The sequence below is a fragment of the Plectropomus leopardus genome, chromosome 7 (genome assembly GCF_026936395.1).
Source record: "Plectropomus leopardus strain MGB_pleo_1.0 chromosome 7, ASM2693639v1, whole genome shotgun sequence".
Lineage (NCBI taxonomy): Eukaryota > Metazoa > Chordata > Actinopteri > Perciformes > Serranidae > Plectropomus > Plectropomus leopardus.
The window spans coordinates 36,569,556-36,594,920 of NC_142182.1; the positions used below are offsets into that span (position 1 = coordinate 36,569,556).

The window sequence follows — 25,365 nt, forward strand, 5'->3', positions numbered from 1 at the left end:
CTATACTTCATCCCCTTTTCTCATTAATGCTTAATTCTAAATTCATGGGAATTTGGTTCAAATCATCCTACTGTCCAGTATCACAGCTGGTTTCTTACACTATTGCCCAACTCAAACAAAGGAAGTGTTGTGTGAGAAACATATCAAATGCTTCTTTCTACAGAACCTCCTGGTGGCTTGGCTGGCTGATGTGTATCATATGACTTTAACGTCCTGGTTGGAGTCCATCCTGGAATCTCTTTGTATAAGAAGAAAAAAAGATAAGTTACCCAAACAGAACAAGAAACTACCTTTATTTAAAAAAGGTGGTGTTATTAATGCTATGGTATCTATATAGCCTACATGTTACAGCGTGAGAGTGTACTGGATTTAGATGACAGGGTCTGCCTGTGTGAGCTCCTTGCTGTTGGCCGTTGACTGTGGTTGGCTGAGAGGTAAGAGCTCGTTTCCTGCAAGGTCAGAGGTGCACAGTATCCAGTGGTTGATGTCCTGCTCGGCTTTGTGGGAGTCCAGGAAGGTGTGCGCCGTTATCTCATACTCTTTGTCGTATGTGGTCCTGCAGAGGACACGACTTTGAATTACGGAACAAAAGCAGGTGTACAGGCACTGTAACATGACTTTTAGCTGCCATATTGGAGGTCCTCATCTTGTGAGTGGCTGTGAAGACCTGACTGCAACATGACCATTTCTTCAAAATGGGCTTAACCCAGGGCAATAAATGTTGGAAATGTTATAAAGAAGTGGGTACTTTTCTTCACGAACTATGGGATTGTCCTTTGGTATTACCTTTTTGGAAGATGGGACTGAAAAATCTTGAATGACTTTTACCAGAATTCCCACAACTATGTCTAGTAGGAGACAGATCTGCTGTACCACCAGGTCTTACCAAAGCAGAGTTTGGATCGACAGTAACAGGTTTTATTGTAGATGCTTGGCTCATTATACACAACTGGAAGAGTCAACATAGGTCGGAGTTTACTGAGAGTTCTGAAAACACCTGACAGCGATAGCTGCCTTTGAAACTATGATAGGCAGCGTGAATAATGCCCCGAACATGGCAAATCTTTGTGGCTCACATTAGAGGAGTAACATCTTAGAGGTGGTGGAGAGTATAAGGGAATGAGATGCTTATGTATGTGTGTGTATACTGTATAGTGAATATTTTGTATGCGCATGTATGTATATGTATGTCGAAGAGGGATCGTGGTGCTGGGGTGGCTTGTGTAGCTGCCTGTAAGTGTCATTATCCTTTTCTGAAAATTTCAATGACAAAAACAAAACAAAAAAACAAACAAACAAAACAAACCATGATCGTGTCAGCTGAATCTAATCTACATGCTGTATTTCTGTGCCATTTTTACAATACACTGTTCATTTTCTTATCAAGAGACATCAGATTGTTTGGGATAAGAATGCTGACACATCTCAAGCTACAACTCATAGCTGTCTTGGAGTCTACTGGGAGCAGAGACAGGTTTTTCATGTCACTGTGACCTAACTGATAAAAACAAAAGCCTTATCAGGTTTTTGCTTTTAAGTGTTATCTGACTCATTGGTGGATTATGAGACGAAAGGCATAATGCAATAAACAATACATGATTTGTTCTTGTTTTGTTAGCATCGATTGATTTTTGGGATTCACCTGCATTTTCTTATTTTTGCTCTTCTCTTAGGTAAGAGAAACTTTACGAGTGGTCGAGGCACTCTTATCAAGATAGGAGAAAAACCTCTCGTTTTCACAGGCTACATATTGTTGCCCAGCACATGGAAAAATAAGTTTCATATTTGAGGAACATTTAAAAAGTGCATGAATATGATATGATGAAACTTAGTAAATATTTTAGAATAATTATGACTGGGTTATTAAATTTCAGCACGAACAAAATACTACTATACTTGGCCCATGGATCCCAGTGACTTTAATTTCAGTTACTGTGCATCTATTGACCAATGCTGGAATTTACTTAAGTACATTTACTCAAGTATTGTACTTAACTACCTATCTGAGGAACTTTAACATTACTTGAGTATTTTAATCTCATGCCACTTTTCACTTTTACTTCATTAAACTTCAGAGGAAATTACTGTGCTTTTTACTCCATTACTATTATTAGATAACATCTTTAAAAATTCAGATTTTTCAGCACAAACCATATGAAAACATACACGTGCATCTGAAACAGTTAGTCGATTAATTAGAAAATACATTTGCAACTATTTTTATAATCATGCAAGTCATTTTTCATGCAAAAAACATTTTGTGGTTCCAGTTTCTCGTATATACTGTATGTATGAGGAACTGCTACTTTTCCTTTTACTTATTTTGATTTATTTAAGTTGCTAAAACTTTTCTGCATGTGTACTTTTACTTTTCATACTTCATTACATTTCCCTAAAATCACATTTACTTACTACTGCAGAAGTTCTTCTTACAGCCTTGTTTGTGTCATGTGTCTAGTCTTGTTCATGTGTCTTTGCACAGAGCAACCTGCTCTTATATAGTGTTTAGGGGGCGTTACCTGTGCTAACAAGTGATTTATGATCAGTGGGATTCATCATTGAGCACACCTGGTCAGAGAAGATTTGGGTGATTAAGAACATTTGGAGCATCTGGAGTTGACTTCTTGTATGTTTTTTCTATTATCAGAAAATTATGAGAAAATATCAGAGAAATTGAAGAGAATGTTGCTGCTTGAGGCCCATTGTGTCTGAGCACAGACATGTAGAGGGCTGCACCACCTTTCCTTCATAGGACAAAGACACGCAGACTTAATAGCTGTTTGTGTCTTTTTTGTTGTTGTTTTGTGTTTCTTAGTAGTTACTTTGCCTCTCTTTCTGATCATTTTGAGTCTCTGCAGTTGCTTTGCCTGTCTTTGCAGTTGTTTTCTCTTTTTGTAGTTATTTTGAATCTCTATGTAGTTGTTTATGTCTTGTTGTAGTCATTTTGAATGTCTTTGTAGTTGTTTATGTCTCTTTGTAGTTATTCTGTGCCTCTTTGGGGTTGTTTTGCTCCTTTTCAATTTGTTTGTAAGTCTCTTTGCAGCTTGTATCTCTTTGTAGTTGTTTTTGTCTCTTCAATGTCATTCATTTTAAGTCTCTTCCAGGTTGGTACATGTCTCTGAGTGACATTTTGCAGGGGAAGGCCGGAGGCCCTTGACACTTTGGGCCCCTAGTCCTGTGCCCAGTAGGCCTGTTCAGTTCATTCATAGGTGAACTGACCTACTTAAGTTTTCTTCTTCTGAAATCTCTCTTTTTGTATAAAACACATATTTGGCTATTATTTGTAGCAATCCTTAAATGGACCTCCAAGTTGACATCAGACAAGAGAGCAACACAATCAGAAGCCTTTGTATTGCATTTAACACCCAAACATATGGTTATTTTTGAAAAGAAAATGGAAAATACCAAAGGATGTGATCACCCAGAACAGCGAGAGCCTGGTTTGTCTTGCAGTGCATGATCAGCACACGCGCATTAGCCTGTTAAAAAAAAAGGAAAAGAAAGAAAAAAAGAGGCCTAATGATGATTGCAAGGAAATCTTCCCAGTGCAACAAAGGTGAGGGAAAGTTACACTTTAGTAACAGATTTAACAGAACAGCAAATGCAGAGGTGGAAGGTGTAATAGTTAACAATAAAGATACAGTTAAGACTCACAGGAACTGGCTGACCCTCATATTCGAGCCTCTCCTGGGGGTCAAAGTGGACTGTTTTCCACCATGACAGAAAAGAACCACCGTGATCCAAATTGACCTCTTGTAGCCGGGACTTTTTTGCACACTTTAAATGAAGTCACAATAATACGAGACTGACAGTACAAGGAATCCAGTGAAGAGGACAAACACAACTATAGATGGCATTTTATTTCAATATGCACGAGATTCCTGCAACTCTTTGTTAAACATCTCATCACTGTTGTTGGTTGTTTAGTAAATGTATTCTCCTTGATGGTCTTCACTTTATGTTAAAAATGAACATACCTTTTGAAAACTTCGCAGGTCACTCGTCAAGTAAAGCTGAGGGAAAAAAAGGAAGAGAAAATACATGAACACACAAAGTGACACTCAAAAGATGGGATTTCTGTATGTTTTTCAGAAGTAACAAAATCCTGACACCTTGCTGTATTTAGCTAAATGCAAAATGCCACTATATCAAAAAAAGAGAGCATGTGTACAGTCAAATAAATCATTAAAACACGGCTTACAAGGCACACTGAGATAACCTTGATCTGTAAAAACAAGGTTCATGACCAGGGTTATTTTCTTAAACTTTGATAAGCTCCCCTCAGGGCCACAGGATGTTGCACAACTGTTGACACTGGCTGCGTGGTACTTCTTGTGATGTACGTACAAACTGAACTCCATGTGAAACACCACTGTAAAATCAGTGGGGAGCCCCTTTCACACACATATACACTCCCCGGCCACTTTATTCTGTCCACCTGTTCAACTGCTAGTCAAAACAAATATCTAACCAGCTAATCACATGGCAGCAACTCAAGAAAGGTGATTTAAATTACTTTGAGCATGGCATGGTTGTTGGTGACAGACGGCTGCTGATCTACAGGGATTCTCACACACAACCATCTCGAGAGTTTACAGAGAATGGTCTGAAAAAGATAAACTATCCGGTGAGTAGCAGTTCTCCGGGAGAAAAAATGCCTTCTTGATGCCAGAGGTCAGAGAAGAACCACCACTGCTGTCAGCTGAGAACAGGAAACTGAGGCTACAATTCAAACAGATGATTGGAAAGATGTTTCCTGGTCTGATATGTCTCGATTTCTGCTGCAACATTTGGATGGTAGGGTCAGAATTTGGCATCAACGACATGACAGCATGGATCCATCCTGCATTGTATCAACGGTTCAGACTGCTGCTCGTGGTATAATGGTGTGGGGGATATTTTTTGGCACACTTTGGGCCCCTTAGTACCAACTGAGCATTATTTAAGCACCACAGCCTATTGTTGCTGACCATGTCCATCCCTTTAAAACCACAGTGTATTCATCTTCTGATGGCTACCTCCAGCAGGACAATGTGCCACGTCACAGAGCTCAAATCATCTTAAACTGGTTTGAGTTCACTTTACTCAAATGACCTCCACAGTCACCAGCTCTCAATCAAATAGAGCAGCTTTGGGATGTGGTGGAATAGGAGATTCACTTCATGGATGTGCAAAATCTTAGTGAAATGTTTCAAGTTCATGTTGAATCTATGCCACAAAGAATTAAGGCTAGCAAAGTGTACCTAATAAAGTGGCCGGTGTGTTGAAGTGTGTGTGTGTGTGTGTGTGTGTGTGTATGTGTGTTAGTTTACTTACTCCCCCCGCAAAGCCACTTGTTGTTCTCAGAGCAAAACTTTGCCCATAGTGCAGAATGGATCCTTCAGGACTGCCATCTACACTGTAGTCACACAAGAAGCAACACAGGTTTCCATCTAAGAGTGTTACCATGTTAAGATGTATGCTGACGTAGCTTAACGTGCGTATGTGTGTGTACCTGGTTATGATGAAGGCAGTGCGCGTGCAAGCCTCAATACCTCTTCCTGCGCTGACTCCACACGGGGCTTGAATGCCAGGTAAAGGAGTCTTGGTCAAACTGTTAATGTCTGCGTTAATGCCAACTGAGCTGCACTGCCTCTTTTCTCCTCCCATGTTCACCAACATCACAACATCCCCAAAGTGCAAACGTCCATCATTTGTCACAGTGAGATTCACCTGAACAAAAACCATCATCATTATCATCACCATCGTCATCTACACTGATATACATTATTTATGTTTTTTTTAGTTGGCTTAAATTTTTTTTTTACCGGTCTCAAAATGTTCTGCTTGAGGAAGTCTACTCTCTGGGCAGTGAGCTCACCCCTCTCTGTTTTCTCCAGATATACCTTCTTTAGATCCTGGGAAAACATAAACAGAAACAATGTTTATTCTTAAGCATCTTCCCATGACCCCACTACTGCTGTTTAGCCTATATAGTGTAAAAAAAGAACATAATTTATCTCAAAATAAAGAGTTAGAACAAACTGATGCAGAAGAGATATATGGGACTCTCAGGCAACGAATGTAGTTATGCTTTCAACCTTAAGACATATAAGATTAAAAATGATCTTTTAAGGGAAATTAACAGTATTATTTTAAGATCATTAGATCAACTCTCAATTGTCTTTCTTTCTCTAAACTTGATATATTGGCTGTAAAGCTATCTTTTGCATTCTGCCTTCCTGTTTTATTTTGTCCTTTTTAAATGTATGGCCCCTAAGGCAGTGCTCTTTAATTGTTTATCTGTTTATTGTCTGGCTAAACAGGATTTTGCAATTTATAAACACAGACCAGACTATATCTGGCCCTAGACCAAATCAGTATTTTTCTCTAGTTAGCCTTTATATTGTCATCCCTTTTATTCCTCACAAACTCCATCACAATGCAGCTGCCAAACAAAGTAAAAACAATTTTCAGTTCATTACTATCTCTCCTTCAATTATTTGTATTGAAAGCCTGATAGCTAAAGAAAGATAACCTTAATGGCCAGTAGTTAGCCTACTTTTTTAACAGTAAGAGTATTTTCTGTTCAGGCTGGCGTGCTTACCACAGACTGGCAACGTGATAATCTAACGTGTAAACTCGTGTTGATAACTTGATGAAGACCCAAAATGTTATATTAGCAAAGACGAATGAGTCGACGTTAGCTGTTTATGTGTCCGAATTATATTAATTTAGCTAGCTTAGCGGCTAAGCTAGCTGAAAGTTGAGAGCTTTACTTTAAAACAAACCTCTTGTAAACGCAAGTCTTCAATCCAGTTTCCGACTTTCACATTTGCACGATATTTGGTCACATAAGCCATTCTTAAAACAATGCCGACAACTATTTGTGAACTAACTAACTAAAACTACAATACGTCGACCTAATTTTGGTGTTTGACCTGTTAAACCTTGCTTAAGTGTGGTGGTGGTGGTTTCTATAGTAACTCATGGTGCCTGACCAAGTGTCAGTTCTCGTTGAGTGCCGCGAGAGGGCGTGCTGGGACAGCCAATAAAGTCCACAGCTAGTCAGTTCTCCGTTTCCTTATTATGAAGGTGTAGGTTTCTCCTTCGCACAGCAGCAGAACGAGCCCATAAAGAATACAAAATTTTGAAAGTATAAAACACACATGCAGTAAGTCACAGTCTTAAAAACCTCTCTTGTAGTGCTTTGGCTTTGCACTGATGTGCCACAAAGACGCACATACTCTGACATATGGGATTTACGTGTTAAAGGTGAAGTCAGGTAATATGGGACATTTTTTGTAGATTATCAACAAAACCACTTGCATACTACCTTAAGTATTACTCTAATAACCTGCTATGGTTCTCTGGTATGTTTTAATGAAGAAAATATGTTAAGTAAAATAATTATGAAACTTTGGACCTTCAAACATGGAAAATCCCAACCTCACTCTGACGAAATGTTCAGAGAATGTGAAACAGCTAGGAGAGTAAAATTGGCCAGTCATGTTTGTTGTTTTATAGAATGATTAAATCTATTTAATGGTTCATTATTTCAATAAATAATAATTTAACCTGTGACTATTAATTAAAAAGATTATCGAACTTTTCTGCCATGCTTACCCTGTTCTTTTGTTGCCTGTTTCCTCTGTCCCATATTGTCTACAATGGATATGCATGTGTGTGAAAAATTGTGGCTACAAGCCGTCCAGTCCCTCTGTTCTGATGGGGAATGTGAACGAACAAGGTGGACGAGCTGATGGCGTTGATCAAAATCAAGCGGAGCTACCGGGAGAGCAGCTTGCTCACCCCATGGATGTATTATAAGGAAGTATATACTCCCACCCTCACGGAGACATGGCTAACCAGCTACACACCGGATGCTAACGTGGACCTACCGGGTTTCACCACTGTGAGGCCCGACAGGGACACTAAAGCTTGCGGTAAAAGCAAAGGTGGGAGTCTTATAGTTGACATTAACAACAGATGGTGTAACCAAAAGCATGTGACTGTGAAAGCAATGACATGCTGCCGTGATGTTGAGCTGCTAGCTGTTAGCATCCGATCCTACTACCTTCCGAAGGAGTTTACACACCTCATCGCCATCTGTGTTTACATTCCCCCAAAGGCTGCTGCAGAGACAGCGTGTGAGACGATCCACACCGCCACGGCAGGGCTACAAACCCAGCATCCTGAGGCGTTTATTGGCATCTCAGGGGACTCCATTCTTGCTGTTCTGCATCAGTATGTGGACTGCCTGTACAGAAATAACAGAACTATAGATCTGCTGTATGCCAGTGTGAGGGATGCATATTTGGCCATTCCCCTCCCTCCCCTGGGCAAGTCCGACCACAGCCTGGTGCACCTGCGACCTCAATACCCTCAACTTGAGAGGAGACAGCCCACTACCACACGATCCTTCAGGAGGTGGTCTTCTGGAACAGAAGACTTCATTACAGACTGCTTTGACACCACTGACTGGAGTGTACTGCTGGGTTGTGGGTTCACAAGGTGAGGACATCGAGGTAGCGACACACTGCCCGGTGGCGTATTTGAACATCTGCACTGGCATTGTGGTCCCTGTCAGGACTGTGTGCTGCTTCGCCAATAACAAACCCTGGGTGGCCAGTGAGGTGAAGGCCATCCTGAACACTAAGAGGAGGGCCTTTAAGAACAACGACCAGGAGGAGATGAGGCGGGTGCAGACAGAATTGAAACTCTGCCTGAAGCAGGGCAAGGAGGGGTGTCGGAGGAAGCTGGAGAGGATCTGGTATAGCTAAGTATAGGAACCTTCACTGGTTGGTGTCATGGGAACCAGCTCCTGCTCAGCATTGCATTGGGGTGGAGGAAGGAGAGACAGTGTGGGCAGCAAACCACATTACTGATGGAGGGTCAGTCATCTAACCCCCCTTTTTTTAATTTACTTTGGGCGTTTTTGGCTTTAATTGAAAGGACAGCACAAGTTTGAAAGGGGGGCGGGGGGTGACATGCAACAAAGGGCCGAGGATGGATCGAACCCGCAGCCACTACAGTGAGGATACAGCCTCTATCCATGGGGCGTCTGCTCTATCCACGGCCCAAACTGCAATACTCTTATTACCAACATGATAAAATCCATATGCCACATGGCTTTCCTTGAAATTTCTGGAACTCGTCACTTTTTGACTCTGTTATGCATATACTAGTTATCTCAAATCCATAAAAATGATTGTTTCATGTAAACACATTTGTAGAAACAATTCAAGAGCATGTTTTGTGACTGGCTGTTAATATGAACAGCCCAAGATGTAAAACCTTATTTGTCCCATGATGTTCAACATAACCCGACTTTACCCTCTGTATTGTCTTTATCATCATAATTATTCTCAACCATCAACAACATACAAAAATACAAAAAACACATGATAGGAATCATCCACTATTTTTAATCAGGATTAGAATAAGATGTTAAAGGATTTCACTTCAGTAAACTCCAGGAACCATGCAGCTTCAAATCGGTTCATATAAAATCCTTCACAGTTCCTGTTGAAATAATATCCTCTGCTCACGTGTATTTACTCTTCTTTTTATATGCAATGAGATTCTAACAGCTGCAATGCAGACTGAATGTTTCCATATGTCTTATGTCTTTTTGGCCTTTTTCTCTGTCTGTCAGTGGCCATTAGCCCGTCCTCTGGCTCCAGAGCCATTTCTGTGACTCAATTTGTGGTTTCTTTCCTTCTGTGAGTCACTGTCGTCATCTTCCTCTTCATCACTCCGATCGTCGCCTTCAAGCTGCAGGATGAAGATGAGCCACAGAGAAAAGGTAAAAAATGAGGGTGACCCAAAGACTCCAGCAACATTGAATTTATATAGTTTTCACACATTTTTTCCATCACATTTTAAATAAACACAGAAAAACATGTAAACTCACCTTACTGAAGATTAACTTGTAAACCATTCGTGATATGAGAGCAGCCCAATAGAGGTGGAGTATTTGAAGAAGCAGTAACATCGCATTGAAGAAGTAGTACCCAAAGAAGGGGGCAAACTCCTCCACTGGGTAAACCCATGTACAGTGGATCAGCCTGGAGAAGATATGCAAACATATTATTCATACATAACACACTACACCAACGCCATCATCATGCATCATGCTGCACACTTCACTTCACACACACTTACCAGAAAGGAAAAATGACAAGTCTTGTCAGTGTAAAGAGAACTGTAAACACCACAAACATGGTGTTAGCTGTCTGGTGCCACTTGGCGTAGTTGAATACCTTTGCACCCTGTTAGAGAAAAATACAGAAAATAATCAGGTTCATTGCTTTTTTTTTTTAAATGAAGCATTCACAGTCTGTCAAAGTAACTGCATCTTTTCTTTTGACAATCAGTTTACATTATTTTATAACAGGGACATTTTTTTCTGTAGCTGATTGCATTAATTTATATCCTATGGAATTGCTTCTCTGACAGAGCCTCAAGGAAAATCAAGGTTCAAGGGTTCATTTTACTGTCATTCTGTACATGTAGACACATGAAAGGATTCATCATGTGACTCAGATCCAGCAGCGTACGATAAAGTGAGAGTATTACAAAAGGCTTAAATATCTAAAACTAAATAACTTATGAAATAAATAAAACTAGACCAACGTAATACCAGATTTATATCTAAATAAATGAATAAAATGTAGCATTAATTGTGACACTGCCCTGATATCTACTTTTCAAAATAAATAAATTGAGCATCAAACCTCATGTGAAGCACTATCAACCTCCTTAATAACCTCAACTGTGATCCCAATCGCTGACTATAAACTAGGGCAGTACAATTTGAGGAAAATATGCGACAATGTTAAATATCACATAATATTACTTGCAATAAACAGATAAAGTGTACATAGTTCTGCTGCTTTCAGTATAAGGCTAAAATACAAGTTGCTTGTTAAATAAAACAAAGAGAAAATTACTTTCAACATTTTTTTTTGAACAAATTTAACCCTTTGAAACCTTAACAAATTAGGTAGATTTATTTAAAAAAACATTTCTTACCAAGCTGCTCATTGCATTTTTTCCTATGTATTTGAAGAAACAAATCAGACCAATTTGCTCAGGGCTCAAAGGTTTAAATACTTGTGAAAGGTCTCTGAAAACAGCACATGGAAAGTGATGTTCCAGGTTTCAGAGGGTTAATACTGACATGAACACAAAAGGCACCTGTAAATAAATAATGAACTAAACTAATAATCTGTTGACTAACTCGGAACATCCCTGAACACAATATCTCTGTCATCATAATGTGTTAATCCCACAATTGATGCATATTCATTGATGACAATTTAAGAAACAAAATATTGTGCAGCCCTATTATTCTCCCAATCTACTGTGTCCTCATTTCTTCAGACTTTCTAAGACTTGTCTCAGTATATAAGACTCATTTAAGTTGCCGTTATGAAGAAGTCTGTCTCTGTCTTCCCTCAGTCAGATTACTGCTGAGAAGAATGTGTTTTTGGGGTTTCAGTTGCTGTGTTTTCCCCTCTGTGTTCCTTCGCTGCTGTTCCCCCATCCACGCACTTGTCCTGCATCAGCCTCATTAGTCCTTCCTGTTCCTCCGTCCTTTTTCCCTTCTCTACACCTGCACTGCATTCCCTTGTCAGTCTAGTTTGTATTTATTCCTAGTTTTCACTTCAGTCTTTGTTGGATCCTTGTTTTGGTCATGTGATATTCAGTGGCTGTTTCCCTGAAATAAAAAGTGATCTTTTGAGTTTCTGTAGCCAGCTGTCTTCTGCATTTGGGACTGCAGAGATAGCACTAAAATGCTTGTGCAATGGAGTGTTGAATTAAGATAGTGAAGTTGATGTCAGCTCCTTAGTATTTCCTTTTTCATGTACTCAAAGAAATAAGAGGAAAAGTCCCATATATAAATATCATCTCTACAATGTCTTTTGGTGATTTTGTCAGGACATTTTTAATGGTTCACTTATACATACACACATACATACATACATTAAAGCAATAAAAGAGGTGAACGAAGAGGATTCTCATTTGTTTTCTGGGGGTGTTTTTATAGGAATGTGGATCTTTCAGATCAATATGAGGAGTGCCTATGATTGTTGTTGATAAATGTTTTACATTTTATCATAAGTATGTCCTACCCATCTGCTCTCCATCTTAACTTGATCTCGCTTCATCAATCAGTACATTTACATGATGTTACAAAAAGTCAAGTTATTGTTATTCTGACTTAAACTGGACTTTTAAAATACACGTAAACATATTAGTTGGAAAGTGACTAGGTGTTCTGCGCGTGCTCCTAGTCCCTGCACCAGCCTCTCTCTGTGTTTACAGATAGGGACTGTTCGTCACTTGTGAGGGGAGATGGGGTGGAGCAAAACACATCAGACATTTTTTGAAAAATGAAAGCGCTAAGGACAGGCTTGTGTTTTTAATTTTGCCTTAAATAAGGGACATTCAACCTAAAAAGGTAGCATTTTATATTTAAGTACAGTCCCACAACACAACTCAGTGATGTCCTGCTGTGGATGTAGCAAAACATATTTTAGCCACCTAAAAATACCAATATCATTTTAAGTGTACCTTATATTTGAATCTTGTTTCCTCTTTACCTTCCACAACAGCTGATGTAGGCAACGGCGAAGTAACTGTAGAGTACTGTACAGTGAAGTGTCTATTTTTCTCAGTGGAGTCTGGTGTTTTTGATATAATGTCTTCAAATCCCTGCCAAGAAGGGTTGTTTTATGGCAAGATAAAGTGGTGAATATTTTCTAAATATAGTGTACACTTACTGTAAATTGATATTGATTTTTTTAGGTGGCTTAAAACTAATTAATGAAGGCAGGGTTTGCTCAGCGCTGTTTGATTATATGTACATGACATGGCGGTTTTCTACCCCAAAGTTATTTTAAATTAACAGTTATGATTGTGATTCAGTCTGTAGCATTAAATGTATAAATATATAAGTTTATTGCAACAAGCTGAAAGAGGCATATCTTCAACTGTCGTAGAGGAGTCAGACATTGGAGTCAGTCAATAAATCAATTCTCCCCCGGAGCTTGTATATTTAAGCTCAACTTAACTGTGCAGGGAAATGTACTGAAAGCATTGATCTGATCTTGGTCTTCATACACTCTGGTCTTGGTCATGACTTGGTCTTGGTTTAGGAGGTGTTGACTACAACACTGGATTAAAATCAACTCAGTGTGTGTTCATGCTGCATGGAAGGGCCGGACGGGTCATCAGACCTGTTTGAGTTCTGCCTAGAGCAATTTAGCTGTCAGTCAGACATCTGGAGCGCAGGTTTTACTCTGTATCAAACCTCTGACACAACTACTATCCCACATTTTGAACATTAGTAGCAAATTGTTATCCTTTTCTTAGATGCAGCTTTGCCATCTTCCATTACTTCTGATGTAATGACAAGGACTAACTGCTCCTTTAAGTCAGTCTGTTTGCTGCAGACATGTTGGAGTTCTGGGCGTCCCGGCTAATGTAAAGATCCCATAGGTTTATATCATGACCATCAAGGTCCTAAGGAGCGTCTGTATTTTTGAAATATCACAGTTACCTGTGGATATTGCACTAGCCCGCACAATGAAAATAGATATCACGTAGATTAGTTTCCACATGCACCGATGTAAAAACCAGCACTGACCTCTAGCAGTATGTCAGCAGAGTCGTGAACTGCCATCACAAGGGTTCCAATACGAATGTAGTTTGAAATCCAGGAGAAACTCAGAAGAGTCAGTGTGGCTATGTGATGAATCACCTGCTCCTTGAAGTCCTGCACACATCAACACGACAGGTAAACACATGTGCATATGACATGGCATTCACCTTTATGACATGAAATGATTTTGTACATCTGCACGTCAGAACGCTCACCTTCCGTTTCACATCAAATGTGAGGCTGAGCAGTAGAGACAGGTAGAAGCCCATTTCCAGGAGGTAATACCAGTACTGAGATGGCAGCATGGACTGCATGAACAAAAAACACATGAATCAAATGTTAATCATACTTCATGCTGTAATATGAGACAAGCCATCCTGATAGCAGTGACAAAAACACTAACCTGTTTAGGGAATCCTGCCCAAACCTCCCTCAGATTATAAAGCCAAGGTTTCTGCAGCCAACAAAAACAGAGAGGGAGAGGAGTGTGAAGGGGGGTTGGAGAATAGCCTTGAAGAAGGGTTAATGTTGGCCAACGAGCTCATGCATTTTTGTTTGCCATGTCAAACCAGAGTGTGAGAAAAACCCCACAGCACAGAGAGACACAATATAGGAAGAGGGACAAGGAGGTTCACACGCTGCATGTCATAGGCAAATCACAGTGGTGCACTCACACAGGGAGACAGAGGAAAAATAATGAGAGAAATGTCCCACAGCAGCAAAGCTAAGAGATTACACAAAAGACAAATCCTGAGATAGAAACAGTTGCTGTGACGACATGTGGAAAAAGGCCAACGCTACTCACATCATAGAGAGCTAGGACTCCATATGCAAATGCAAAAAAATAAAACACACATCTCCAGCTGTTGGCAGACAAAAACAATAATGTCACACATTTACACACACACACCATTGTTCTCACATCAGTGCGTAATCATGCACACGTATAAACACACGCACCTGGCCTCGCAGAACCTCTTGCGAAGCCCTGCACGCTCCTGGTTCCTCCTCCTCTTAAACCAGACTTGAATCTTCCTTTCTGACCAGCTGGTCTTCTTACACAGAGAGCTCACATCAGCCTGGGACACGACACAGACAATCCAGCTGTTACACGCTTTAAAGGGACAGTTCGGATCTTTTGGAGTTGGGTTATATGAGATCTTTATCCAAAGTCATTATATCATGCTGCCTTACGAGTTATGAGCACATGAACACCCCTCCAAAGTGTTAATTACGAGTGGGAAATTTCAATGATACTCGAGTTGCCCAGTTGTTTGTGTAACGTTTGTGTAATGTTTCGGGGCAGCAGAAATTTCGGGAAGCATGGAAACAGTGTCAACATTTGATGGTAAAAATAATATATTTGGTTATTTTGTTCTGGGTAGCAATTATTTATTTTTAGTAGTTGCACATTTTAGTGTATACATCTATTAGCTGTAGCAAGCAAGCAATCTTTTAAATCTAAAGCATTTCAGGTGAGCTTATAAAAGAATTAAAACATAAACTACATACCTGCTGTGCATTCTATGTTCTGCTGCTGAAGCACTAAGGAGCTCTGTGCTACTTGCTTTTAGTAAAACATTGTCCACGATAAAAAAGCCTTTTTACTTCTAGTGTCCATGTTTGTTGCTTTTTTCTCACAAGAGCTCTTGAATGTGTTTATGTTGTAATAAAGACTGCACAACTGGGAGGTACGATATTTCTGAGGAGCAAGTAAAGGCAGCAATCCATACAGTAGATGTCAGTCAGCATGCCCTCAGTTTGGAGAACTGAAGCCCTTAACAGCTTCAGTTCTCCATCTATGCAACGAGATTCTATTGATGAAAACAGTAATTTTAGCTCACTGAACACAGTAGCTGCAGGTCTACTGCTGCTTCAATTAGTTGGTCTTTTTTTTAACAATATAATATGACAACAATTAAGTTAGACATGTAGTAATATGTTAACGTAATGTACTTGACATATTTCACAAAGAAATAAAATAAACCCATTAAAAAACAAAGTATTATAAATAAATACAGACATACTCAGCAACAGAGTAATGCTGTGTTCGTGTGATTTCTGAGTTTCTGAGTTGGAAAGTCGTTCTTCCATCTCGGTTGTGTTTATGTGCTTTAAGGTGGTAAAGTGGGAACATGGAAGGTACTAAGAAGATGGGTTGCATTTTAAATTCATTCAATTTATGTTTTTATGTGTTTTTGTAAAAATATATTTTATAAATTATATGTTTTTTTTATATTTAATCTAGGTCACTCTTCATGGACAGCAGTTAACATTAATACCATATTATACTTTCCATGTGATAAAAAAAATTATATTTGATACGTTAATTAATAAAAAAAAGTTTTTACCTTAACCAAACATTAACTTCTGCCTGCCATGTTTGTGCATTTATGATGTCAAGCTAGCAACTCGTGTTATAAAATAACGCTGTTATCAGTCTCAGTATTCTTGCTTGGTGTGCTTTATAGTTTAAAGTTTTCTTGCTTGCTACAGATAATAGATGCAGATACTCAAATGTGCAACTAGTAAATAGAGAAACATGTTTTAGCTCACTGATTAACTGTAAAATGAGATTTGACTGACCGCCATTGTGATGAATGGACTAGGTCACATTATGTCACACGCCAGGGTGAGTGTTTATTGGTCCGATGCATTCTGATAGTTGTAGGTTTTCTATCTTTTGAGCAAAAGCTAATGTCACATTCCTTTTTGTCTGTATTCTCTGCGCATGTGCCAACAATTTTAAAAGTATTTCTGGTGCAGACAGCCTAGTTTTAAATGAGGACTCTCTTTATATTGGTGAAATACTCCATGCATACATGCACCTTATGGAGACGTGACATGGGGAGACAGGGTGCTTCCGGAGGAGCTTAGAGTGAGGAAACAGGTGTATCCTTGAGTCTAGTCCTTGCATCTTTCCCTCACATCCTCACTGGGAGGAGATATGACATGAGGAAGAGATGCAAGTGAAGAATTCGAGAAGACAAATTAGCTTAATGTGAAGCACCCTATGAGCTTATTAGCCATAACAGAGACTGTTCTGATCAGAGCTTTATTACCTCCACCATTATCTCCGCAACAATAGAATTCAGGTCCCATATCTAAAAACCAAAATCTTTTCAGATGGAGGTCCCTGATGTAAAATATTGCCAAATGAGGGTCCGTGACTTAATGTACACAGTGTAAGTTTCAATTAAGGATTATTGACACGATAAAGGGTGCAAACCACTGCTGTATACCATATGTCTGACTACTGATTGAGATTATATATAATATGTGTGTGATTTAACGTGAACAACAAACCACTTTTGTTTTTCAGTGAAATACCCCTTTAACATACCTGTGATGGAGCCCGTGTTTGTTGGCAGAAGTAGTTTTCTAGTAAGGGGTTTCGTTCTGCTTTGAGACGTACTCTGTCCCTGATACCCCAAATATTAGCCAGCGGTGTGGCCAGGTACCTGCACCAGCACACAAACAAAAGTAAATGCGAGTCAGTATATCATAATGTATAATAAAGTATCTGGTCCAAAGGCAACGAATGTCTCGCACCGTGCAGGGCTCCAATTTCACTTAGTCAATGCACCAAAGTAGTGGTGACATTTTGAGCAACACAGCTTTTCATCAGAGTAGAGTGACACTGCAAAATCTTAAATACATTTTTAAACAGTCATGTGACCAATCACGTCATGAGTATGTTTCAAAATACATGTCAAGAAATAAATACATATTCACACATAAAATACATGTGTAAATCTATGTTTAACATTAGTATAGCACCCACTGTCCATAGATTTACACATGTATTTTGTGAGAGATTATGTAGTTATTTATTTACTAGTATTTTGAAACATGCTGTTCACGTGATTTGTCACTTTACTGTTTTTAAATGTAGCTCAAAACCACAGACTGTGTATAAAGATGGACAACATGACAGTTCCCCCAAAGTGAAACTTTTCAATCTGGATCACCCCCAGGTGTCTGTCTGCAGTATAGGTCATAAAGCCCGCCCCTCCATGTTAGTGAATGGGACATAGGCTGAACCAAAAACTCAAAGTACACAACAAATAAACTTTTCCCAAAGATGGTAACTGTAACTGAAGGTAGTTCATACTGATGTTTGTTCAAGTGATCATTTTTTTCCATGATTGACAGCTATGGCAGCCAATCCAATCTCGCATTCAATGAGGCTGCTTGCGACTGATCCATAACCTCACCAGCATAAGATTGCAGCAGCTGTATCCAGGATATTTCAGCCTCACTTAGCACAATGGAGTAAGTCATGGATGTATTACAGGAAGTCGGACGTGTCATCCATCTTTATCTACAGTTTATGCTCGAAACATCACTACTTTGGTGCATTATATAAGTAATAACTGGAGACTGGCAGTGTGCCAGCCATTTTTTGCCTTTTGATCATTTACTTACCTGTTCCTAGTTTGAATTGGATGTGCATGCATACTTTTGTTTCTGTATAATATATGATATTGCATCGCACAGCTTTGTTCCTTTTAAACAGGGGTGGTTTTTGGAGTTCCATTTTTATATCATTGATCCACGCACCTTGTGCAACATAATCCCAGTATTCTGAAACCAGATGACTGCATATTCTCACCTCTCAAACAAATATCTGACGAGGAGCAGGCAGAGGGCGCAGGGCAGGACGGCGTACAGTTGATAGGCTTTGGCATAGACACGACCTTCACTGTCCTCAAGGTCAGACCAGGAGACATTTACTGGCAGCCACAGACGCTCCCACCACACCCAGTCACTGACTGTCTGCAACATGCTGCTGCAAAAAACAGTATGCACCAAGGAGAAGAAAACTTGGATCTTTTACTAAATGTGAAAAAAAATCAGAAAGTGAGTGGAGATTAATCTACTTGTTTCCAAAAGCAGAATCTAAGTTCAATGATATCAAAGAAATTGCATTTGACACTTCACACAAACAACTGGTCATTCCCCATGGGTACATTTGTTTTCATGCACATTTTTTTTAGTTTGATTTTAAACCTTTAACTTAGTTTTCTTGTATTACATCGAAGTGCCTTTCACAAGCTAGAAAAGCCCTTGAAACCTGTGCAAATTGTTTTGATTTGTTTAAAAAGTACAGGGAAAAAGTTTTAATAGAAAAAGTAAAAGGTAAAAAAAAATGACCTAAAAATTAGTTTTTAAAAAGGGGAAAGGGTTATAAGAAAATTATCCAAAAAAGGAAAAAAATGTCCAGAAAATTGATTTCACAACAGTTGCAATTATTTATTTAAAATTGTGTTAAAGGAAAAAAAAGGTTAACATAGATTTTTTTTTTTTAAATTTCAGCACCGTTTTGGGTCATTTTCTTTTTTTTATTTATTACTTTTTTTTTTACCTTATTTTGAGGTCATTTTCTTTCATTAATTCATTTCATTAATCTTCCTCATTTTTGGACCATGTCTTGTCAAATTGCCCATTCTCTATGATTTTGAAAGAAATCAAAAGGTAGCAAAGAGTGAACAAATATTATTAGAATGGTAAGTGGACTATATTGGTATAGCACTTTTCTAGTCTGATTGACCACTCAAAGCACTTAAACACTACATGTCACATTCACCCATTCATACATTGGTGGCTGAGGCTACTGTACAGTAATCATTCACACACACTCACACTCTGATGATACAGCATCAGGAGCAATTTGGGGTTCAGTATCTTGCCCAAGGATGCTTCAACATGTTGCCTGGAGGAGCTGGGGATTGAGCCACTGACCTTCTGATTGGAGGACAACCCACTCTACCTCTGAGCCATAGCCACCCCAGAAGAACTAGAACTAAACTAACAGTCAAAACATGGCGGGGTCAGAATGACCCCAGAGGTCAAAGGGTGTATAGCAATCGGGAGGACATTTCGAGGGCATTTATTTATATAGTATTGGCAGAACAAAACAATGTCAGCTGCCCAAAGTAGTGTGCATGCAGTGTAATTCTGTAGCAGCCAAATTTAAATAAAAAAATAAACTGTACACAAGCTGGCACCCTAACGCAGCTCGGGCTCTGCTTCACGTGGATTTACGAATTCAAAAAAAATATATCATTTTGTTTTTTTTGTCTGAATCTACGGAGCCAATATCTAGCTGTGGACACTATGATTTGCCACCACCACCTCCTGGTCTTTGACAGTACAATTGCTCAGTGCTGTGCTGTTATAAGGGAAGTGAGTCATTTAGAGATGAACTACAATAGATATCAAAGGGCAAGACAGATAAAGAAGGGTGAGGAGCAATTCGAAGAGGAGAAGATTAGACAAGAAGTGAAGTCCTTTCTTGTGTGGACTCTGCCCATAACAGTGTAGATAAAGACTTTTTCAATAAACAGACAGAAAAGAACCTTTGAAATGTGCAATTAAAGCCATTAAAGAAACTATAAATATTTGAGGTGATGGCGTGATTTACCTGCCGGGATACAGTGTAACTCATTTTAGTATCAACATGGTTAGTAAGTCAGCATGGGAAAACGGTCATACATACCTTCAGGCAGTGTTGTCTTGACAAGTAGTGACAGAAGAAGCTGCATGAGGCAGAAAGTTTACAGAGCGTGACAAAGCTAAAAAAAAAGTCAAATATTGTGTGAAACTGACTTTAAAAATCTCAAATTTCATGCCTACTAAGTAACTGCCTATGCAGTCCTTTGCTGTATGTTTACAGAATACATCCATTAATGTATGAACACACACACACACACACACATACACACACTCACCTTGAGTATGCCAACTGTGAAACGTAGAGGGACCTGTCTGTGTGAAGCCAGTCTGTTAGTTATACAGTTCATATATAATACACTTATCCACATCAGATAACAGCCCTGTATAGATATAGATCTGGCATGTTCACCCTGTCAGCTATTGTGCAGCCGTTCTTCAAAGACGGAGTAAAAAAGCTGTAACAAAGTCGGCAAATATTTACTCATGAGCTAATGCTTTCCCTCATCTGCGCGATGGGCCTCTCTGTGTGTCAGAGTTGAATATTTGTGTGTGGTCGCTCACCTGGATAGAAACAAAGAGATCCTTCCCTCCCACTCTGTCTGCTCTGCTGATCACACCCTTGAGGTTGCAGCAGGTCCTTTAATTTAATGTTAGGTCACCTGAAGCATTTTTTTTTCTTATATTCAGTTGTAAATGTTAAGCTACTGCAGTCATTTTGAGTGTGGGATAGTTTGCGTACCCTCACCTGCAAGAATTCCCTTGGAATGCTGGGAAGCCCCCACAAAGGGCCCATTCAGTGGTGGGACAGGGGGGAGGAGCCAGTGCAGGTTATGGTTAGAGGAGAAAAAGGGAACTTTCACACACAAAGGCAGGGAGTGAAATATCACTCTGCACAAACAGCTGCCTGGAGGTATAGTAAACATATCAATAAAAATCAACTGACCTTGGCTACAATAAATGGCTCTCCCTGCTCAATTCCTATGCAGTAAAATACAGCAATTTATAATATTTTAAATGCTTTGGCAGGAAAAGTTAAAAAAAGAGATTTCAGTCAGATTTCAACGGGATACATAAATAAGGCAACACATCACAGAGCATCCATATTAAAAGACTGCACATGGAATTATCTCTGTGTTTCAGCACACACCAGCAGGGGGCAACAGAGACAACACAGTGAACCTATCACTGTCGATACTCTCATATCCCATTTAGGATTTACTGTTGACATCAGTGGTGGAACAAGTACCCACATCTCACACTGAAGTAGAAGTGCAATACAACATTAAGGAACTATTCTGTTACAAAGTCCTGCATTCAAAATATCATTTATATCATTTAAGAAAAACTACAAAAGTATTAGCATCAATATAAAGTACCAAAAGTAAAAGTATTCTACATACAGAATTTCAGAAGAATGCATGTTCCATTACTGGATAATAAATAGTGATGCATTCAAGAATTACTAATGTTTGTAAAGGTGGAGCTTATTTTCTGATACCTTATGTACTGCTCAGTAGCTTTATCCATAATATAATTATATAATTTATTGGTTAATTTCTATTTTATATTAATATTCTGGATCTACAAAATGAATGTGGCTGTCGGGCACAATTAGTGAAGTGCAAAATATTGGCTTCCAAAATGAAATAAAAGTAAAAAGCAATAGAAAATAGAAAAATACTCAGTTCAGTACAAGTACCTAAAATTGAACTCAAGTGCAGTACTTAAGTAAATGTGCTGTTAAGTTACACCACTGTTGATCATGTTGTTGTTTGTCAGGTGATAATAACCTTTTTTAACTTTCCATCTCCAAAAATAAGTGTTTTTTTTTTTCTTTTTTACCTCTTACATACACTGAATATGGGTAATTTATTCACACAAACTGCAAGAAATTAAACAATTTCCCCCTTTGCTGTAAGTACTGAAAGCCCTTGTGGCAAGACTAAAACATAAACCCCTGAGAATTAAGAAGGAAAAACACATATCAAAAATATGTCCTTCTTTTATTATAATTTTACATTTTTTTTATATATCAAAACCCTCTAAAAATATATAGTAAATCTACAAGCTGTTGATACTATGTTGATACTAGCTGTATATATTGATACTTGCTGTTGCTCTCTCATCTGGTGCATGTGTAGGACTGAAAATAACAGAGTGGCTATTGAGCTGTGAAAATCAACCAACAAAAATAAACAAACAAACAAACAAACAAACAAACAAACAAACAAACAAACAAAAAAACAGGAATTGAAAGAGTTAAAGTTCCAGTGGTGTTGTTTGCAGGCATGGTGGGGGGAGTTTCTGAGCAGTCTTTCTCTGAATTGTCCAGAGCTCCCCTTGTGAGGATCAGCCTTAAATAAACATGAGTGGTATAAACATCTCCATGAAGATTAGATAAAAAAGGATGTTCATTGATCTGGATGGTCTCTGGTCAGACCCCAGGTATTAACTATGCAGACAGGGAGGACAGACGGAGGAGGTGAGGCCCCAGGCACAGATGGAAGAGGCTAATCTGGCTAGTCCTCCCCCTCCCTCTGCCACCCTCTGTACCCTTTCCTTGCCTTGCTGTCTCCTCAAACAAGCGTGTTGCGCTTTAGTTCACTGGGGGAGGGTGGGATGCGGTCCCCCAGCTTTGTGAAGCTGGTCGAGTGGCTTGCCTTGGTGCAGTGCTCCTCGGGACCGGGGACTCTCTGTCGTGGAGGCAGGGTGGAGCACCGGGCTTTGCCCCTGGAGCGCGGCAGTTGAGGTGGAGGGCCTTTCAGTGCAAACAGTTCACTGGGGGCTTTGGGCTGCTGGGCTGATGGAGACGGAGTGGGGTGAGGAGGGGATGGAGACACAGGTGTGTGTGTGGGGGGGGATGGGTTGGATGAGGCTGATAGTGAAGGGCCAAGGGGAACCAGGGGTGTAAGCATGGCTGCCTGCTGGAACCTGGTGAGGCTGGTGGAGTGGCTAGGCCGAGGCAGGCTGTAACACGCCTCAGCCCCTCTGTGGCGGGAAGGCAGGGTGGAGCAGCGGGCTTTTGCCCTTGAGCCTGGCTGTCTGGGAGGAGGTGCAATTAGTGAGAGGAGCCTAGTGTCAATATCTGGTGTTGTAATATCTGCCCTGGAGCTCTTCAGACTCTGGGAGGAGCCTCTATGAGAGGATGGCTGTGAAGGAGGCTTCTGGTCTTTGTGATATTTCTGTTCGGACTCAGAGCGGGTCAGCTCTGCATCACTGGCTTTGCTGGATGAGGGTCCTTCATCTATGTGACAAGAAATATACAAATTAATCACAAGTTTGACACACAAAAATACTTTGCAAGGAAGATAACTAGGTATGTATGCATGTAATTTGTTCAGGTTTCAAAGGGTTAATATTAAGTAACTGCAGGTACCAAGTTCCAGTCCGATTTTTCTATTTTCCCAGATAACAGTGCTTCACAGTGCACACTTTACAAAGGCATCTTTAACGTTATTAAAGAAATACCAGCATCCAAGGTTGATGTTTTTTTATTTCTTACTGCTTTTTTATTTCTTTTTATTTTTCTGCTACTATTATTATTTATTTATTTGTTACAAAATAAATTATTAAATCGCACACACCTCTCTAATCTTGTCACTGTCTCAATTAAATGTATCTGTCCCTTTAAGAGAGTATTCTCTAGTGTTTGTTTCTTCAGTGCAGCCTGTGTCTGAGTTATCTGAATGAATTGTATTTTGTTTTCTTCATCCTCACATCTTTTGCACGGATTACACTTCATAAATAAATTAGCCATGTTGGCTTTTTGCTGGCGGGGCTTTTGTTGTGCTTGTAGTGGTGTGATGAGTGTGGTTGGCGTAAGCTCTGCACCGCTGTCTGTCTCTACCCCGAGCAGGGCAGAGAAACACCGAGCACTATAGTTGAAAGCATAACATGAGACTCTCACATTGAGTTGAAATAAAACAAGTGATCATAATTCCATTAAATAACATAAATAAACAGTTTGATACTGCTTTTTAGTTTATAGTGTGTGGTGTTTTGCAAAGGGCGGGGCTCAGGCCCTGCTCTGATACACGGGAGCTCCTCAGAGTGGAGAGACAGACAGTGGAGAGCTGATGAAGGCTGCACTCCATGTTGCTGTGCATTAAAGTAAAAACATCTTTGTGACAGCTGACATGAAATAAAGGATCAGATCAGGCTCTAAAAGCTCAATTTAGCTGATGTTGATTAATCAGAAAATGCCTTTATCGGCCCTGATCTTTGAGATTGGATTGGGACATCCCTTAAGATGACACATGATAAAACATTTAGTGCAAATTAAAGATCAAAAGGTAAAAACAAATGAATGTAAGCAACAGATACACTGAGTTTTCTCATCTCACCTAATATGCCCAGCTCGCTCATCAAGGCGTCTAAATCAACAGTGCAATCCTCTTTCTCAACTGCCTTCTCTTCAGTTTCCTTTTCTTCTTCTTTTATTTGTTGGACTTCTATGTTTTCTTTTTTTTCTTCTGGATCATTCTCCCCTTTTCCATCCTCTTCATTCACTTCTGTAACTTTTTCCTCATCTCCCCATTTTACCTCTCCACCCTCTTCTTCTTCTTCATCCCTTCCTCGCTCCTCCTGTCTATTTTCTTCATCTTCCTCAGATGGCTTCCCAGTCTCTGGATCACTGTCACTGCTCCTTCTGAGTTCATCCAGATTGATCTCAACCTTTTCCTCCTCCTCCTCCACCTTCTCCTCCACTTGCTGCTCCTCCAGTTCTTCCTGTGGTGCCTCCACCACAATGTCTATGTTGGCTGGGAAGCAGGGGGTGGAGCGTTTTGGAGGGGGAGATTTGGCACGTGCTTCTTGGTCATGATTGAGCAGAAACTCCATCAGCATCATGTTCTCTTTCTTCAGCTGTTCCCGCAGAGATCGCGGTACGTCTGGGATCATCCAGGCCACCAACATGCTGAGGAACATGGCAAGGTTCTGCCGGGGAAAAGACAAGGAAATGCTTTACTTGCAATGTATAATTACATTGAAAGAGCACTGTTTTCTTGAAGCGGAAGGTTTTTTCCCCTTAAATGATCACTATGGAGTAAATTTTGATTGCATAATGTAATTGATAGTGGGATTATGACACAGTGGCTGTTTAGACTGGTTCCCTACAAGCCTTGCTGTCACCATTCAATGCTGTCTAGGCAGATTCTCCTGGGAAAATAAAAGCTTAGAGACAAAGAAAGCCATCAACCATTTGCGCAACCAAAACAGAAAGACTTAAGCACTTTTGTTTTATTCAGAAGCTTTTG

The 25,365-nt window shown here is 39.7% G+C and overlaps 3 protein-coding genes across 3 annotated transcripts in view; all 3 read right to left on the reverse strand.

The window, feature by feature from the left end:
- Window positions 1–276: 276 nt before the first annotated feature.
- On the reverse strand, window positions 277–6,977 carry cfap161 (cilia and flagella associated protein 161). Its single transcript, XM_042496599.2, has 8 exons — window positions 6,771–6,977; window positions 5,808–5,897; window positions 5,495–5,712; window positions 5,317–5,398; window positions 3,978–4,013; window positions 3,655–3,777; window positions 3,406–3,479; window positions 277–556 (listed from the first exon to the last, which is right to left on the reverse strand). The coding sequence occupies exons 1-8, from the start codon at window positions 6,840–6,842 to the stop codon at window positions 370–372; spliced, it is 882 nt and encodes a 293-aa protein (XP_042352533.2). The 5' UTR covers window positions 6,843–6,977; the 3' UTR covers window positions 277–369.
- Window positions 6,978–9,387: 2,410 nt separating this feature from the next.
- On the reverse strand, window positions 9,388–20,479 carry cers3b (ceramide synthase 3b). The gene is made up of 12 exons (XM_042496427.2): window positions 20,386–20,479; window positions 20,154–20,193; window positions 18,267–18,443; window positions 16,995–17,112; window positions 14,612–14,730; window positions 14,457–14,514; window positions 14,055–14,105; window positions 13,867–13,959; window positions 13,637–13,765; window positions 10,147–10,253; window positions 9,896–10,049; window positions 9,388–9,756 (listed from the first exon to the last, which is right to left on the reverse strand). Exons 3-12 carry the CDS (start codon window positions 18,437–18,439, stop codon window positions 9,634–9,636), a joined length of 1,125 nt encoding a protein of 374 aa, XP_042352361.1. The 5' UTR covers window positions 18,440–18,443; window positions 20,154–20,193; window positions 20,386–20,479; the 3' UTR covers window positions 9,388–9,633.
- ano2a (anoctamin 2a) overlaps window positions 20,154–25,365 on the reverse strand; it is a 35,669-nt gene continuing 30,457 nt past the window's right edge. Inside the window, exons 27-30 of the mRNA XM_042496362.2 lie at window positions 24,454–25,045; window positions 20,672–23,354; window positions 20,386–20,422; window positions 20,154–20,193 (exon numbers count right to left, since the gene is read on the reverse strand). Coding sequence (XP_042352296.2) covers window positions 22,687–23,354; window positions 24,454–25,045 — 1,260 coding nt within the window. The 3' untranslated portion in view covers window positions 20,154–20,193; window positions 20,386–20,422; window positions 20,672–22,686. The remainder of the gene's footprint in view (window positions 20,194–20,385; window positions 20,423–20,671; window positions 23,355–24,453; window positions 25,046–25,365) is intronic.